At 35.3% G+C, this 16102-nt stretch overlaps 2 protein-coding genes across 2 annotated transcripts in view; one reads left to right on the top strand and one right to left on the bottom strand.

Moving 5' to 3' along the window:
• LOC129988392 (cell adhesion molecule DSCAM-like) overlaps positions 1-16102 on the bottom strand; it is a 259443-nt gene that overhangs the window by 194064 nt on the left and 49277 nt on the right. The gene's annotated exons all lie outside the window — the stretch shown is intronic.
• Positions 5167-6601, top strand: LOC129988699 (uncharacterized). Its single transcript, XM_056096972.1, has 2 exons — positions 5167-5487; positions 5651-6601. The coding sequence occupies exons 1-2, from the start codon at positions 5167-5169 to the stop codon at positions 6599-6601; spliced, it is 1272 nt and encodes a 423-aa protein (XP_055952947.1).

The raw sequence follows: 16102 nt of genomic DNA, 5'->3' as shown, positions 1-16102 counted from the left end.
AGTGATTCCGTCTCAAATAGGCTCTCCTCACCCAAAGTGGAAATGCCTTCTCGTGGCGCGAGACGTTACGGAGGAAGACACTCCGCCAACTTGTCTTGGCGTAGCAGAGTCTTCTTACTCCAAACTAAATTTCCACTGGATACCAGTTGCGAGGGGCTTTGGCTGCGAAAACCATAGCGGCGGTTCTGTTCTTGCTGACGACCGGGCGCCCTAGTAGGCATTTCTACGATGCGAAATCCCGTAGTAGGCGTTAGCTTGAACTCCGTTTGCGATTGGAAGCTGCTGAACAACCAACCTCTGGTTCCCCCGCTTCCCTCTCTCAGTTTCTGGGCTGGGAGGAGACGTCAGTCTAGGCTGTGTGTGCTTGATAGTTGGAGAGCGGATCCCTCGCGGACCAATCTCTGCTGTTTATGCTTAACCGGTCTAAGCAGTCTTCTCTGTAGTGTGGAGCCTGGGAGGGGGTTTCTTCGCTTGTGGCCTTTAGGGTCTCTCTTACCTGATACAATAGGTTGCACCTACACTGAAGTGCAGATAGATACTTTGTAGTTCACAATAAATTTCTATAAGTTCCTCATGACTTAACTTTGAATTATCAGGCCTCTGCAGGCAACAATAAATAGTTTAATTGCAGATTAAAGCCCATAATTAACTTACACAACTCTCTATCCATTACTAGTTATTTTTGCTCGCATGTAAGATCCTTTACGCGTTAAATATCTCCTAAATTACTTCAAAATTTGTAAATAATGTAAATTTCCTTAGTTAGTTTTTCTTAGTTCCTTCTTTTTGTGCGTATTAGCACCTCTAGACTACAGTCCTGTTTAAGTGCCGCACCAAAAATACAAAAACATTTTAAAATTATAAAACACAAAAATAAGATAAAATTCCGCACCACGGATACTCTTATGCACGTTGTGTGGTGACTGGGCTAGTCGTAGAAACCGAGGAACCGAGGAAATCTGTCTTACCTGCCCTTCAATGGCAGCCATCTCACGCCACTGTTGGGAATCACTGGGGTGACCCAGGCCCTTCGGCAGAACGGGGATGGCGGTAAGACAGATGGAGACTTTCGGAGTGGCACCTCTAGCTCGGTACCTGATGTGCTCCCTTGCTCACAGAAGGGGAGACGTATGGCTCCACGTTCCCGATTAATTTAATCTCTTCGAGAAATCCTCTGGGGGGGGGGGAGTCCCTCGCTGCGCGTAAGTATGGTGAGGAGGTACCCCCGGATCGTGCTGGGACGGCACGTTGAGACGTGTTAGTTAGGAAAGGGCCCTGTTAGTTTGCCTTCGTAGACTCCAGGGACTTTCTCGTTGGAAACTTTTTTCTGACCGGGGGTCCAGAGGAACGGGGCGGTTCTGGTTTCATCTACCGTTAAAAGAAGAACAAACCCTGTCCCAATTCTATTATTATGGCTACAAGTAAAGTGAACTCGAATATGGCGCACAGCGACTCGCGCTCTAGTTTAGCTTTTCTATCTGATGATAGCGATTTATACGAAAATGCAAAAGAAAATGATATTCTTGCGGCAGACTCTCCTCTGCGCAATTCTCAAACTACTTCGGAAGTTGTTGAGAAAATAAAAAATAAGAAACACTCGCTCAGTTCCCGGTTTCTCACGGCTAAAGCCAATAAAACTGCTACCACCGCGGATACCACCAAACAAAAGAAGCGCAAAAAGCGCCTAGCTAAAACAATGAAAAAAGCAAAGTAAAAACTCACTGAGAAGCATCTTAACATCTTTCCAGAGGGTATTTCGCTTAAACCCCTCCCTAAGGTCAGTAACACTGACATTGACAACATGGAGAGTGAGGACCTCATCCCGGGTACACCGGAGTCCCAACAGGGAATTATTAACAACAATTTTGAAAAGTCCCACTTCTCCACAGTAAATGATCTGCAGACATTCATTGCTAAATACAAGCTTAAAAGCAATGCTGCAGAAGAACTAATGGGAATTTTCTCCCGACTTGTCGAAAGTTTCGATATGAGTGCGGTTAACAAAAGACTTGAAACAATCGAACAAAAAGTGGGCATCACAGAGATACCTCCAGCCCAACCGGTCACAACAAAAACCTATGCCTCAACGGCTCAGCAGTAGTCGCAGGGTCTCCTGCCCATGCCAAATGTGATAATACAAAATAGGGTTCATAACCCTCCCAAACCCAATCCAGCTAAACAACCAGTTAAACAACGGGCTCCTGAGCTCGCCAAAATGCAGAAAACTACGGAGAAGACAGACTTTGTGGCCTTGCCCACAATCCTTGTAGCTGCTAAAATCTCAGAGCCAATGGAGGAGGAAAATGTTTCAAAACTGAACATCAAAACTCTGCTCGAGTCACACATACGCCCCAAAGCTCTGGGTGTCAAAATTATTTCTTGTAGGGAGGCAAGATCAAAAAATATCCTGATCTCGGTCCCCACTCAGGAAATGGCCTCAAAACTCTTGGAGGCGATTAACGAGCATTCTTACCTAAAAACTGTTTGTGAGGCACGCTTTCCACAAAAGCGTGACCCACAAATTATCATCTATGACATTGACAACACAGGTCAGAACAAAAACGTTGAGGAGGAAGACTTCATTACCAGAATAAGAACAGACAATAATTTACCAGCAGGTAAAATTAGGGTTCTCTTTAGGAAACCAGGCAGGGGCGCAAGATCACACTGGGTCCTGTCTGTTTCCCCAAACATTTACAAGGTCATTAAAAATGACAAAAGACTTCACTACGGATTCGGGTCCAAAAAATTCAAAGAACATCTTGAACCGATCCGATGTCAAAATTGCCTCAAATTTGGCCACTCTAAAAATAATTGCAACGCACCTACAGCTTGCAGCAAGTGTTGCGACAATCATGCAACAAAAACTTGCCAGAAAAACAGCAAAACGTGTCGGTTCTGTCGCGAAAGTAACAAAAAACAACTTTCAAAACAGACCACTCTGCCACCTCTCTAAATTGTCCCTTCTACAAGAAGAACATTGAAAAACTTCGTGCATATACCAACTATGCCTAATACACCAAATTCCTTCAATTTTGTTTGGTCAATTTTTCAGGGTAACCTTGGTCGCTCGTTCAAAGCAACCAAAGAATTACCAATGCTTTTTAATAAGAATACCCCAGACGTCTATTGCGTCCAGGAACCATATTTGCATGCCGGTTCCTCTTTCTTTCCAACTAAATGGCGCACTATTTACCATCCTGAGGGCAGTGTTCTTATCTCTATCAGAAACCCAAATATTGCAGTGGTAACCAGACACATAAATAAGTATTTCGTTTGTGTAGATGTCTCCAAGGGTCCGGACACATTTACTATAATATCATTCTATTTTCCGCCTTCCTCCAATAAAAACACCCTTTTCCAGAATCTTAACGATCTGATAGATTCTATCAAACCAAAACAATGGTTCCTTGTGGGGGATGGTAACATCCAATCAGAATTGTGGGGTCCAGACAGGGACGACAGCAAACGAAAGCGGGACATTGGCGCTCCCATGATTGACTTTATTATACACAGGAATCTCCTTGTTTGGAACGATTCTAACGCAGGGCCCACCTTCGAAACAAACAATGGTAAAAGTTGGATTGACGTCACGCTCTTAACGTCATCTCTTTATGACCGCAAAGAGGCGTGGCAATTGGAACGCAGCTCACTAAGCGACCATTCTTATATTCGCTTTTCCCTTGCTGGTCAAAACCACTCTCCACCTACACGTTCCCGGATCAGCAAACGAAAACTAAAGCTTCTTGAAAAAACACTCGAGAAACACTTCAACTCCCATCTCGAGACAGTAAAAAACCTAAAAACATCTGTTGAAGTTGGCAATTTTATCGCTGACATCACCACACTTATGCAAAAAACTTGCTTCGTTTCTCCAACGAACAACCAAAAACACAATGCAGTTCCCTGGTGGGACTCGGAACTAGAGATCCAAAGGAAACTCACCAGAGCACTGCGCGCTCGCTTCCAGAGATGCCATCATCCAGTTGAAAGAACTAAAAGGAGAATTACCTTTAAGAAAGAAGAGGCAAAATATAAATGGATGATAGGCACTAAAAGTCGACAAGCTCTAGAAAAACTTTGCGTAGAGGTCACCAAGTTCAACCCATTCGACCTCCCTTATAAAATTGCCAAAGGCAAAATGAAACAGCAATTAATTATACAAAACGTGACCGACAAATTCGGGTCTTTGACTTCCTCTCTGCAAGATTCAGTTCAGGTCATAATTAACACCCTTTTTCCAAGAGACAACCTAACTGACGAAACACCTGCACAAGCAGCAATCAGGGTAAACAATATACTTTATAATTCTCCTATCTCTGACCCTGCTTTCAAGCGCCAGGAGATCCGGCACGTTCTGCATACTCTTAAGCCAAAAAAGGCACCTGGTTTTGACCAACTTCCTCTAGATACTGTTAAAATCCTGTTCAAACAAAATCCAGGAGTCATTGAACAGCTTTTTAACTCCTGTCTTAGACTAGGTTATTTTCCCACTCCATGGAAAGCCGCTAGAGTTATTTTAATCGCAAAACCAGATAAAAATCTCAGTCTGGCTAATTCGTATAGGCCCATTTGTCTACTCTCCATCTTCGGAAAAATCCTGGACAAACTAATTACGCAAAGAATAACAAATCTCCTACACCAGAAACAACTCCTACACCAAAACCAACATGGATTTAGAGTGGGTCGCTCATGCGAAACTGCTCATTTCCAGCCCTGGAGAAATATTCAGAACGCTCTTCAGCACAAAGGAAAGGCATGCATCCTTTCAGTTGACGTCAGCGGCGCATTCGACAACGTCTGGCGCGAAAGCATTTTACATCAGCTGACCTTGGCGGGCTGCTCGCGAAACCTCTTTGAACTCATCAAAGACTACTTTAACCAACGTATAGGTACAATTGAAATGCAAGGTCAAACACGGTCCTTCCAAATAGAGAGAGGTGTCCCACAGGGTTCCTGTAGCGGGCCAGTCTTCTGGAACGTCATTGTCGACACTGCATTAAATCTCCCGCTCCCACCTGGATGTTTCATCCAAGCATATGGTGATGACCTCGTTGTTGTCATTGGGGGCTCTTGTAAGGACGAAATTGAAACAAAAGGGGCTGACATCCTGCACACCCTCACTCACTGGGGTAAAGTACACAAGCTAATTTTGGGCTAGACAAAATGTTACTTATGCCAATCACATACGGCAACAGATTAAATTCAGATGACCCACCGTCTATCTCTTTCCAAAATTCCACCATTAAAGTGGTTTCTTCTTTCCGATATCTAGGGGTCATATGGGACAGCAAGCTTACGTTCACAGAACACTTTAGGCACGCCCGTCGGAAAAGTGATCTGCTCATGTATAAATTAAATACAGTTGCCAACAGATTCTTTTCCAGACATCACCATCTGTACAGAGGCATCTACACAGGCGCCTTCGAACCTTATGTCCTTTTGGGGTACGGGGCTTGGGGGCACCATCTAAAATTCAAGCAATTAGTTAGAACATTTGAAATTATACAGAGAAGGCCCCCTATCAAAATTCTCAAAGCCTTTCGGACTACCAGCACACATGCACTACAAGTTCTTGCAGGCATTTTGCCTCTTGAACTAAACATTTTGCCTTAGAGCTAAAAAACTTTTTGCAAATTTCCTCATTAAGGTGCAAAAAACTCAAGTCAAATTTGATGACACTTATCTAGATCCCGAACTTTATGAACCTACTTTAAACCCATATGACCAACATCCTAGCGAATGGTTTACTTTCCCTTTCCAGAAAAATCCACCATCAGGAGATGGAATAGAAATTTTCACTGACGGATCTAAAATTGGCGACCGGGCGGGATCTGCCATTGCTTGCTTTTACTTCGGTAAACTAATTTATGTTGACTCCCATCGACTTGACGACCATTCAACGGTTTTCCAAGCTGAGGCCTATGCCTTTTTCATGGCCCTTGATTACATAGATCAAATTAATTCTTGGAGCAAAGTCTCTATTTATTCAGACTCACTCTCGCTACTTACAGCTCTTGCTTCGCCTAAACGCAAAAGCTGGATGCTGAAGCAAATAGCCGACAAAATAAAAGCAGTCAATTCAAACCGACGACTCTCCCTCCATTGGGTCAAAGCACACATTGGAGTGGAAGGCAACGAAGTGGCTGATAAACAAGCTAAATATGGTACTGAGAAAGATTCCATCGACTCACATGTCCCCAGGTCTCATGGCACCTTGAGGGCTGACATTTGGCGTTGCATTCTTGCAGAATGGCAAAATGAATGGGCAAGTAGCTCAAAAGGTCCTCAGACGCACAAATATTTTCCAAATGTCTCTACTAAAATGAAATCCTTTCATCCCTTCCTGATACAATTCCTCTCGGGTCATGGGAGATTTCCTTATTACTTCAATAAATTTGGAATCACCAACGATCCACTCTGTGACTGTGGCAAAGTTGGAACACCAGACCACTATATTTATGAGTGCATACACACTCATCTTCTTAGACAAAAAATCAAAAATGCTCAAGATAAAGATCATCTTCTTAAAGATCCTCACAACTTACATGTTATCCACCAAATCATCGCGTGGATAAACGACCACATTCCTAGGCTCTAACAAGCCGCCGTTGTTTGCTCTGCCAAACGGGTGGGTTGAGTGTGTCCCTTGGTGAAGACCTCTGTGGTAGCTTCATATAGATAATTACTCGGGTTCCACCACTCACACCAACGATGTGCTTCGCGCACGGTGTTGGGGTGGCAACTCCGTACATAAATGTACGAATGTAGGTTAAAACGATAACAACAAAAGAAAGAGAGCGAAATGGATAACATTCGGTAAACAGATTTAATATTTGTAGCTTAGACACATTAAATTTTGTGCCAAATCCAACAAGGGGTTTTGAAATATGTCAGTTTATGTTTTCAGAAGCATGTAAATGTAATAACATAACTCGAAGCTCAATGATTTAAATAAAATTTGGTACGAAATTTTGTCACTACAAGTGCAGTTCTATATTAAATTTTTGTTTCAATCGGTTGGGAAAAACGTGTCAAAAATGCATTTTCGTATTCTATTAATCGCATGGCAGGGATGAATCACCAAAATATTCTAGAAGGATCAAATGTTAGATTCAGTAAAAATTCTAAATTCATGCCAGAGATCAATATTTCTTAGCTGTTATACGCCAATACCTTGGGAGACGTTATCCGGGATGACGTCATTACTATAAAGTAAGAGAGGAAGTTTTGGGGAGACAGAATTCACAGGTTTTGTATCATAATTAATTTGTATGGTAAGATGTAATAAAGTCAAATTTCTTTTCTTTTTCGAAAAACAACTGATCAATAAGCTAACATTTTCTGAATGGTATGGTTTCTGAATAAGCTAACATTTTCTGAATGGTATAAATACAGATAAAATAACATTTTCTGACTAAAAAAAAAAAAGCTAAAATTTTTTGAATGGCATAAGTAAAGAAATTGCCTCGAATTATCCCAAGATCTTTGTGGTTACTAGCAAAATATCGCTTGCATACATTTTCAAATGCGGAGGTTTCTTCTTTGAAGACGAGATATTTTGAAGTACACAAAAATATATTACGTTCCTTTGAAATGTATTTCCCTAGGAGACGTATCGATTATTTGCAAAGCGAACAAAATTTCAAAAGCATATGGTTTTGAAATTCGCTTTCAAGCATCTTATGAATCATTTTCACAGTATTTATTTACATTGGAATAAAAAAAAGAGATTTTAATACTCAAGCCTAGCCCATGTCTAGAAGTCTAGAAAATCTAGAGAATAATAATAATCATGAGAGATTATAAACTTATTTTTGATTCAGATTTTTTTTCAATTTTGTTTTTATTCTCAAAAATTAAAATTTCACAAGAAGTGTACAAAAGATTTCAATTTTTTTCCTTTATAACAAAAGCTTTTTGTTTATTCTGAGGACAAAACGCAGATATAAGTAATTAAATCTAACAGAACTGCATATATAAAAACCGAAGCGCATGAAATAAGAAAGCTTTTGTTTAAGGTATTTAATCAATTAGATAAATTAGCCATCGAAACCGAGCAGTTTTTAGCCCAGATTATTGATTTTTTAAACGATTCATATGGAATAATTAAGTCGTTGCAAATACCCACCTGGCGACAGTTAAGTCTAGTTTGGACATTTAATAAACTTCCTGTGGCGCCTATTTCTTGATTTCTTTTATATCCTGTCTCCTCTGACTGAATGAAAGCCAGTCATCTTCAGAGCATTTTGGATCATATTTTTCAGCTTCAGTAATTAGTGCAGCATTGAATTTAATGCAAATGTAAAAATGTTCATTGAAGCAGTTAGCACATATAGCAATGTGTTTACATTTGACTGCTGCCATGCAGCAATAAGTACAAAGGGTGATGTCTGTGCCAAGTATGTTATATTATATATTTATAAATTTTGAACTATTACTCGGCTTGGTGTTCCGTACAGAGACTAAACGACCTCTACGTTCGAAATTATGAATCGTGATCAAATGACAGAAGATAACAATTGCCACATGATGATTCATCTCACGTTGTCACATATTTACTTGTAATGTTTCGTATCTTGTCTACTATCAGAATGACTTCTCATAAAAATTTTCTTATAAAAAATTTTTGGTGAAAATTGATCTTATTTGCAATTAAGATCAATTTTAATTCCAGATCCGGTAAAATCTGCCTAGTTCTAGATGAAAATAATTACATGTTCAATTATAGCTTTTTAATGCACAAAATCTTTTAGCTTCCTTCAATTTGAATTTTTAATTAAAATGAAAACCTTAACTGAACAAAATAATTTTCGAATTTTTCTGAAATCGTATGGATGGTACCAAAGGATTTTCTGAAATTTTTAATAGCTAATTTTTCTATACATTATTCAAAATCTTTAAGAAATCAAAAATTTCCTTTGAGTATAGCTAATAAATAAATAAATTAATTAAAAAATAAATTTAAAATGATAGTAAATAATAAATATTTATATTTAAATATTATTTATTAAATAATAAACTTAAATTATCTTAGATATTTTATGAATCTTAAAGAGAGAATATGAGAGAAAATAATCTTTAGTAAATAATGAAACTTAGTTTCTATATAATAATAATAAAAAAAAAAATTTGAAAGTCAAGAATACATTCAGTCAAGTTTTTCTCATGCTGAACGATAAAATTATGAAAGCCTGTTGAGTATTAAAACATTAGTATAACTCTAAATCATTCATAAATAATATAGTGCTATAAGAATAACAATAATTTATGTGTGATGCAAAATAAAAGTTGATAGTTTTTTTTTCCCAAACTTCAGTTATAAAACAGAAAGCAACTATTCCGCATTTTACAGGCTTTCTTTACGATATTTTTAGCTTAATTTGACTTTATACTTTCATTTGATATAGCCAAGTAATCAAATTTATCCAAATTAAAATTTCTTAGCATTCATCTTAAGAATTTTTTAAATTCATTTGCCACTCTTTGCAATCCCATTTCTTTTGTAGTTGGCAACAGTAATAGTTTGCAGGAAAACGTTTAATAGTTTTTGAATTGTGTAGCAAAATGTCTTAAAATTATTTTACTTTTGGCTAAAAATTACTTTTAACAATTTAAAATTAATTTTAAGAATAAATTTTAAATTCTTTTACCGCCGATGTACTAAAACTAATATATATCAAATACCTATACTAATATTATCCATATGTAAATATTTTGTTATTGTAAATATTTTATTTAAAAATGGATTACGTAAAGATTGAAAATCAAATAAAAAAAATTATTTTGGAAATTGGAGTACGGATGGGGAAGTTGGCCCCTTGAGATCTGAAATTCTTCATTCAGGCTTGGGCTTTTCAGTTGACTGTTACTATTTTCTAAAAATAGTAATTTATTTTCCATTATTATGTATCCTAAAATTAAGCATTTTCCACAGAGTAGAGTGAACGCCGAGTCAAATAATACAGTACTTAACTAGTATCATTTGTCTTTTTATTGAACATTTTTTTATGATCTAGTTATTAAACACGCTGCTAAAAATAATACGATGAAAATTCGAAATTTATATGAAGTAATAAAAAAGTATTATTATATATATTCTTTATTTTATCATATTCTTAGTCGCACGTATTGTAGAAAACCGTGCGATATTAAACTATATCCACAATACTATATAATGTTGTTGAATAATATACTATAATGTAAAAACCCCACAATATTATTCAATATTGTGCAACATGCAGTGCTATCTGGGATACGAAGAAAGCTATCCACAATACAAGATATGGGAATATTCACAATACAAGGAGAAATAACTGTAATCTGAAAAAAAAAAAAATTGGATTTCAAAATTTAGATGGATCTTGACGTATTGAGTTCCAATAGTATATTTTTGTCTATTTACAAACTGGAGAGTCAAAATTAAAAGTACAAGGTGCAAAGTTACATTAGCAAATGTATAGTTCTCAATTGAATTTGCACTAAATTAATGCGTCATCTGTCGATTTCCATATTTGTGGGCATATGAGCATATGATTGCGATAACTTGAACATCCAACGACTTCGATAAATGAAATTTGATACGTGTTCAGAATCATAGATCTATATAAAAATATAGACTCAAACGGAAGAAAGGGAAAGAAGAACGCTTAGAATTCATAGAAAGAGTTTAAAATTTTTTCCAAAAGTTTAAAATTTATGCGCGATGTTTTTCATTATACTATGTCGCAAAAGGCCTGCATATTTTGTTACTACATGCGGAAGTCAAGGGAAGGCACTCCAGTCTACGGACTTCACTCTTCGCAATATGTACCGGGCAGATTCTGCTAAGCAAAATCAAGAAGATGAAGTACACAGAAAAATCGAAAGATCTCTCTCTTGTTTATTCTGCAAGGACAGCAAAAAGGAAAAAAGTCATGGCAAGTGAAAAGAAGTTGTTTGATTATGAAAATGAGCTACAAAGTTAACCATAGTGATTGAGTTGAAGGTGGAGGAGGAAAGGGAGGAGGGGGATGGAAAGACACGGAACTGGACAAGAGTAATCCAACAACTAAGTGTATGACTACTCAAGAATGCCAAAACAGGCTGACAGAGATCGATCACATTGTCTAGCAATTCTCGTATGAACCTCTGCCGCTCTTTCTCCAGAGCTAATTTCATATCAAAAAGTGCCGAGACAGAATGTCACATGTCTGCCCTCTACAAGAAGGGAAACTTTCTTTGGCTAGTAGGTGTTTGCCTTTCTGGTGCTTTTGTTTAATAAAAAACAGTTTCATTTTTTTATTGTTCCGTACTTATTGCGAAATACCCATTAATTTTTGTAGGTAGTGTATATAGGAAAATCAAACAGCTAGAAAATACTTAGAAAAACTATAAAGTGCAAAACTTAACCCTAAGTCAAAAAAACGTTTCAGCATAATATTCATTTTTTCCCCTATAATATCAGCCATAAATTGAACGCTTACTAAAATTTCACATCCAAAAGGCTCATTAACTAAAGTCTAACAAGGATCTAACAATAAGTCTCAGAGAATCTGTGCATGCGCCCTGTTTAGAGTTTATTACATTTAGTTACTCTACATATGTACATGTTTTATTACATGTTGGACATATGTAGTAATATATGTCATGCGTCCACATTCTTATCAGCGAACTTCTGTAGCTTTAACTATTTTTTTATGTCATGTTAATCTACGAATAAATAATCAAAGAAACATTTTTGAAAATTCAATAAATTGAAAACTAAATAAACTTTGAAATCTTTTTTCAATCATTTTTAGTGCAACAGTAAGAAAAAAATGTAATTATTAAAGTCAAAATTCTTTAAATGTCGCTGTTTCAATAATTAGTACTGATTAAATTATATCTTCTGGATCTGGATCAGCCGTTGTTTTAAAATCTTGTGACATAAATTTCAATTCATAACTAACAATATTGACTACTTATTTTATAATTTCAATTATTAAATCCTTTTACATAGATTTTAGCATAGTAAAAATTTAAAATGGTAAGTGGGTTAATTTTTTTCCTAATTGATTTAATAAATCAGTTTGAAGCATTAACATTCACAGAAAAAGTTGATCCTGCAAAACAATTTAAAAATTATTTATTTAATAAGAATTCTCTTGGCAAATATAAAGACAATATATAAAAGCTTGTAAAAAAAAGTTAAAGGCTTTAAAATTTGTAAAAAACGCTCAACAATGTCTTCGTTTGGATATGACAACTTTTGCTTATAAATATCAAGTAAAGACTTCTTTGCCACAACTCTTGTTATTTCTAACATTAATTTTTTTGGGATGAGATATTTTTACACCACTTATTCGCAAATGATGCTTCAGTTTATGAAGGGTGTATTCAGAAAGACAAAGTGACATGGGTATTAAATATCTCGTAGAGCTCGTATTATTTTGAATGTAACTTCAGACTGTTAATAGTTTGTGTGTTTTTTTTTTTTTACGTCTCAATCAATAGAAGTAATGTAGATACTACCACAAAATTATCATTCTTTTCTAAATTTGTCTACTATTGGAGTCTTTTCCTTTTAAAATTTAATTATCCTATTAAGATTTATTAATGAGTAATTAATGTTTTTTTTAATTAATAAAAGTTTAGTTTTAAAGAATCCAATTTAAAAAAATGCTATTAATAAAATTAATAAAATATTTTGAAATGAATATTTGAATAAAATATTTTATTCAAATTAATAAAATATTTTTGAAGGATCTTTTCCCATGTTATTTATTTATTTTGACCAAAAGTTACATACCTATTTTTCTGTTTATGTATCCATTGAAAAAACTACCTCTCTCCCTCCCCCACAATAAATAAATGAAATAGAAAAATAAAATAAAATAAATAAAGCATACCATTAGAAAAGTAATATGAATTGAAACGCCATAAAATACATTTAATGTTTAATAATCGTTTTAAATTGTATTTTTAACATTTAATCACTAATAGATGTAATTTTAAAAATTTGATTTGTTAAATACAACTAGCCACCTTTGGCGACCAATTTGATCGCACAGATTATTAACTTATTAGGCTGTAAAATTATTAGTATGGGAAGTATTCCTTTAAAAAACATTTCACATAATTATTTAATGCGATTCAAACACATGAATTCAATTAAAACAGCTTATTACAATTTACAAAGGGTATGTGTTAAGAAATAAAAACTGCAATGAAACTCCTTCTACGGATTGTATGATTGGCAGAAGCTCGTGCTTCAATCCATTGATGGAGAGTTTGAATCCCGTAAAAACACTGTTTCTGATAGTATTTCAAATGAAATTAAAAATATTAGTTTAAATAAAAAATAGTTTAAACGAAAAATTATACGGATATGGAATTTGTGCCATTATAAAGGTAATTTTTTTTTTATTCTTAAGATAAAGAGAGAAAATTTATGTCATTAGTAAATTGATTTTACCTTTGAATGAAAAGATCTAAAATTGATAACAAAGTATTTGGGGACAGACTATTCAAGCTGTTTTTTCAAAAATCATCTTGTCCTCTCTTCAGTGGGTTCATTTTATCTCATTTTGAACATTTTTATTTTCAACAGCATCACTAGTTATATTATGCTGATGTTTCTAGGCTGGTGTGCTGTCTATAAATAATATATTGATCATCCAAATTGCTTGACAAGGATCTAGAGCTATACTAAATTACGACGGGGAGGGGGGGAGTATAATTAATCATTTTGATGATAGGAGCTCATTAAGAAGGAATTTTTAAAATATTTTTTCCCATATCCTGATAACATAATATTGAATTGAAATAGTACTTTTATACCACATAAATTTAAAAAATAGCTTTTACGCGGTATTAATTTTATTTCTTTGACATTTAAAAATTTTTTAAATAATTTTTGAAATTAATTGCTAAGCACAATGTTGTGGTAATATTTTTCCTTTATGTAAGTGCGCACAAGAAAACAGCAAGATTCAGAACAATCAATGTGAATATTTTAAAGAGCTGCCATGGAAACACTAATTAATAAGTTAATATGCATCAAAGTTTATGTTTCTCTACTTGATGCAAAAATTACTACGCGCATAATGATACAATGTTTGATATTTCAAACCAAACATTATTATACTAAAATGCTTCGGATACAATTTTAATACGTTTTTTGGTTAGATATCAATTCATGGAAATACGAATGGTTTATGCATGTGCAATGTAATGGTACGCTTTTTTTTTTTTAAGGAATTGCGCTAATGAAATCTATTATCACAGTTTTTTTCTGGTCCCAAAACGATGTTAAGAAACATTTGTATGCTACGCATGGCTGGTTTCGCTTAGTCTTTAGAATAGTTTAAGCCGGACAACAAAGCCGGTCGACAAAGGCTACTAATACCAGAAAAACTTCTCGAAAAAAGACACGGAACGTACTACATTTAGTTTTATCAACTTTAATCGCTTACAAGCATGCAGCAACAAAGTGCAGCCACGTCGAAGATTTGGTAAAAAGATAAACGTGTTCTTAGCAGTCTGATGATCATGTGTGTTTCGAATTACTGCTTAAGCACGCATAACAATTGCTCAATTAATTAATATTCATCTTGTATTTTGATCCTCTTTCGCTAATAGCGTCTTTTGCTGAGTCTTGTGTTCATTGATCAATTCTTGAAGGAATTTGTAATTCAAAAAGAATAGTTCTGAAAGAATTCCTTACTGCAACAAAAAACAGTTTGTCTAATAAACAGAAAAGAAAAGGTTAAGATGAAAAGTCAATATCTATAAAGATAGGTAAGAAAAATATAGTTTTCCATTATATTAACAAAAAAGCTTTAGTTTCTAAATAATGAAATAGACATGAGACAAATCGAGTGACAATGCGTACAGAAAGTTAACAAGTTTGCTGATTAGAAATAAGTATCGCTTTATACTATTGACATTCGGCGTCACAACATTCTAGATGTACGCATGCCAAAATATGTTAATTTACTGAAGCACTTGGAAAGAAAACATTTTACAAGAACTTCTCATTAAATGAACATAATTAAACGATAAGAATTTTATTTAATAAAGAAAATTCACGAAGAAAGGGTTCTAAAAATTCAAAGTAAACTAGAAGCTATGTGAATTACTACAGAAGTTTAGCAAGCCGCTCTAATACAGAAAGTTCAGCATTTCAAACTTAAAAAAATGACGAAACTCATAAAAATAAAACGCTATTACCCAACTTCTGAAAAAAATAGACACCTTATCGCCACAAAGTGGTACACAAAAGGTAAGGGAACAACAAACTACGTGGACGCCAATATTAAAAATTCAGTAAAGAAAAGGACCGAAAATTCTGGTAGTGAATAAAAGGGCTTTTGTACTGGAAAATCAACGCTTGCGGCGGAAGTTTCCGACTTTCATTAGACAGAGCGAAAGAAGGGGGTGATCGACGCCGGTTGCAGCGTTGTTGGCAAGTGATTAGTGTTATCAGCAGCTAAGTTCTTCCGATGTTTTCATTTAAATGGGGGTTGGATCCATACTGAAAAGTAGAAAAAAAGTGAGAATGGGTGGATTTCATTTCACCGGAAAACCAGATCATATACATCCACCAAGGATTTTTTTTTTTTTTTTTGACAACACTGCTTGAGTCGGCTTTATTTTATTATATTTGTGATAATGTCTTTTTTTGAAGTAACTTGAAGGATATTTTGGGATGGGAGAGGAAAAAAACCAGATGTTGTCCTCCCGAGATGACGAAGACGACATCTGAGAGGGCCCACCAACCATGTCTAAATTTTCCGTACCACTAAAACAAGACTACGTTTCGCACTCGACATCAAATGTGATGATATCAGGCTGTATAAGGGCATATCGAATCCATTGGTATCTGCTACTCACCACGTCACTATGGCCTGACAACATTGAAAAGCATGGCTGCGAAATGCGCCATCTCTATTTATTATACTACAATAATTGGACACTTTTTCAACTGCATTCATTTAGGAATGAAGGAATAGAAAAAATAGATTATAGATACTTTGGAACTACAAAGTGAAACATAACTAGGAATATTAGGTAGGATTGATCTACAAAAGTAATTTTGTAGATATATTCATACCGAACTTCATTCAAGCTGATTTAATTT

Source organism: Argiope bruennichi, chromosome 10 (assembly GCF_947563725.1).
Source record: "Argiope bruennichi chromosome 10, qqArgBrue1.1, whole genome shotgun sequence".
Lineage (NCBI taxonomy): Eukaryota > Metazoa > Arthropoda > Arachnida > Araneae > Araneidae > Argiope > Argiope bruennichi.
This window is presented reverse-complemented; position numbering and strand designations above follow the sequence as displayed.

Coding starts and splice junctions, on each gene's coding strand:
- LOC129988699 (XM_056096972.1), top strand. CDS start 5,167: ATGTTACTTATGCCAATCACATACGGCAACAGATTAAATTCAGATGAC. Junction 5,488..5,650: donor ATCTAAAATTCAAGCAATTA/GTTAGAACATTT, acceptor TTCCTCATTAAG/GTGCAAAAAACTCAAGTCAA.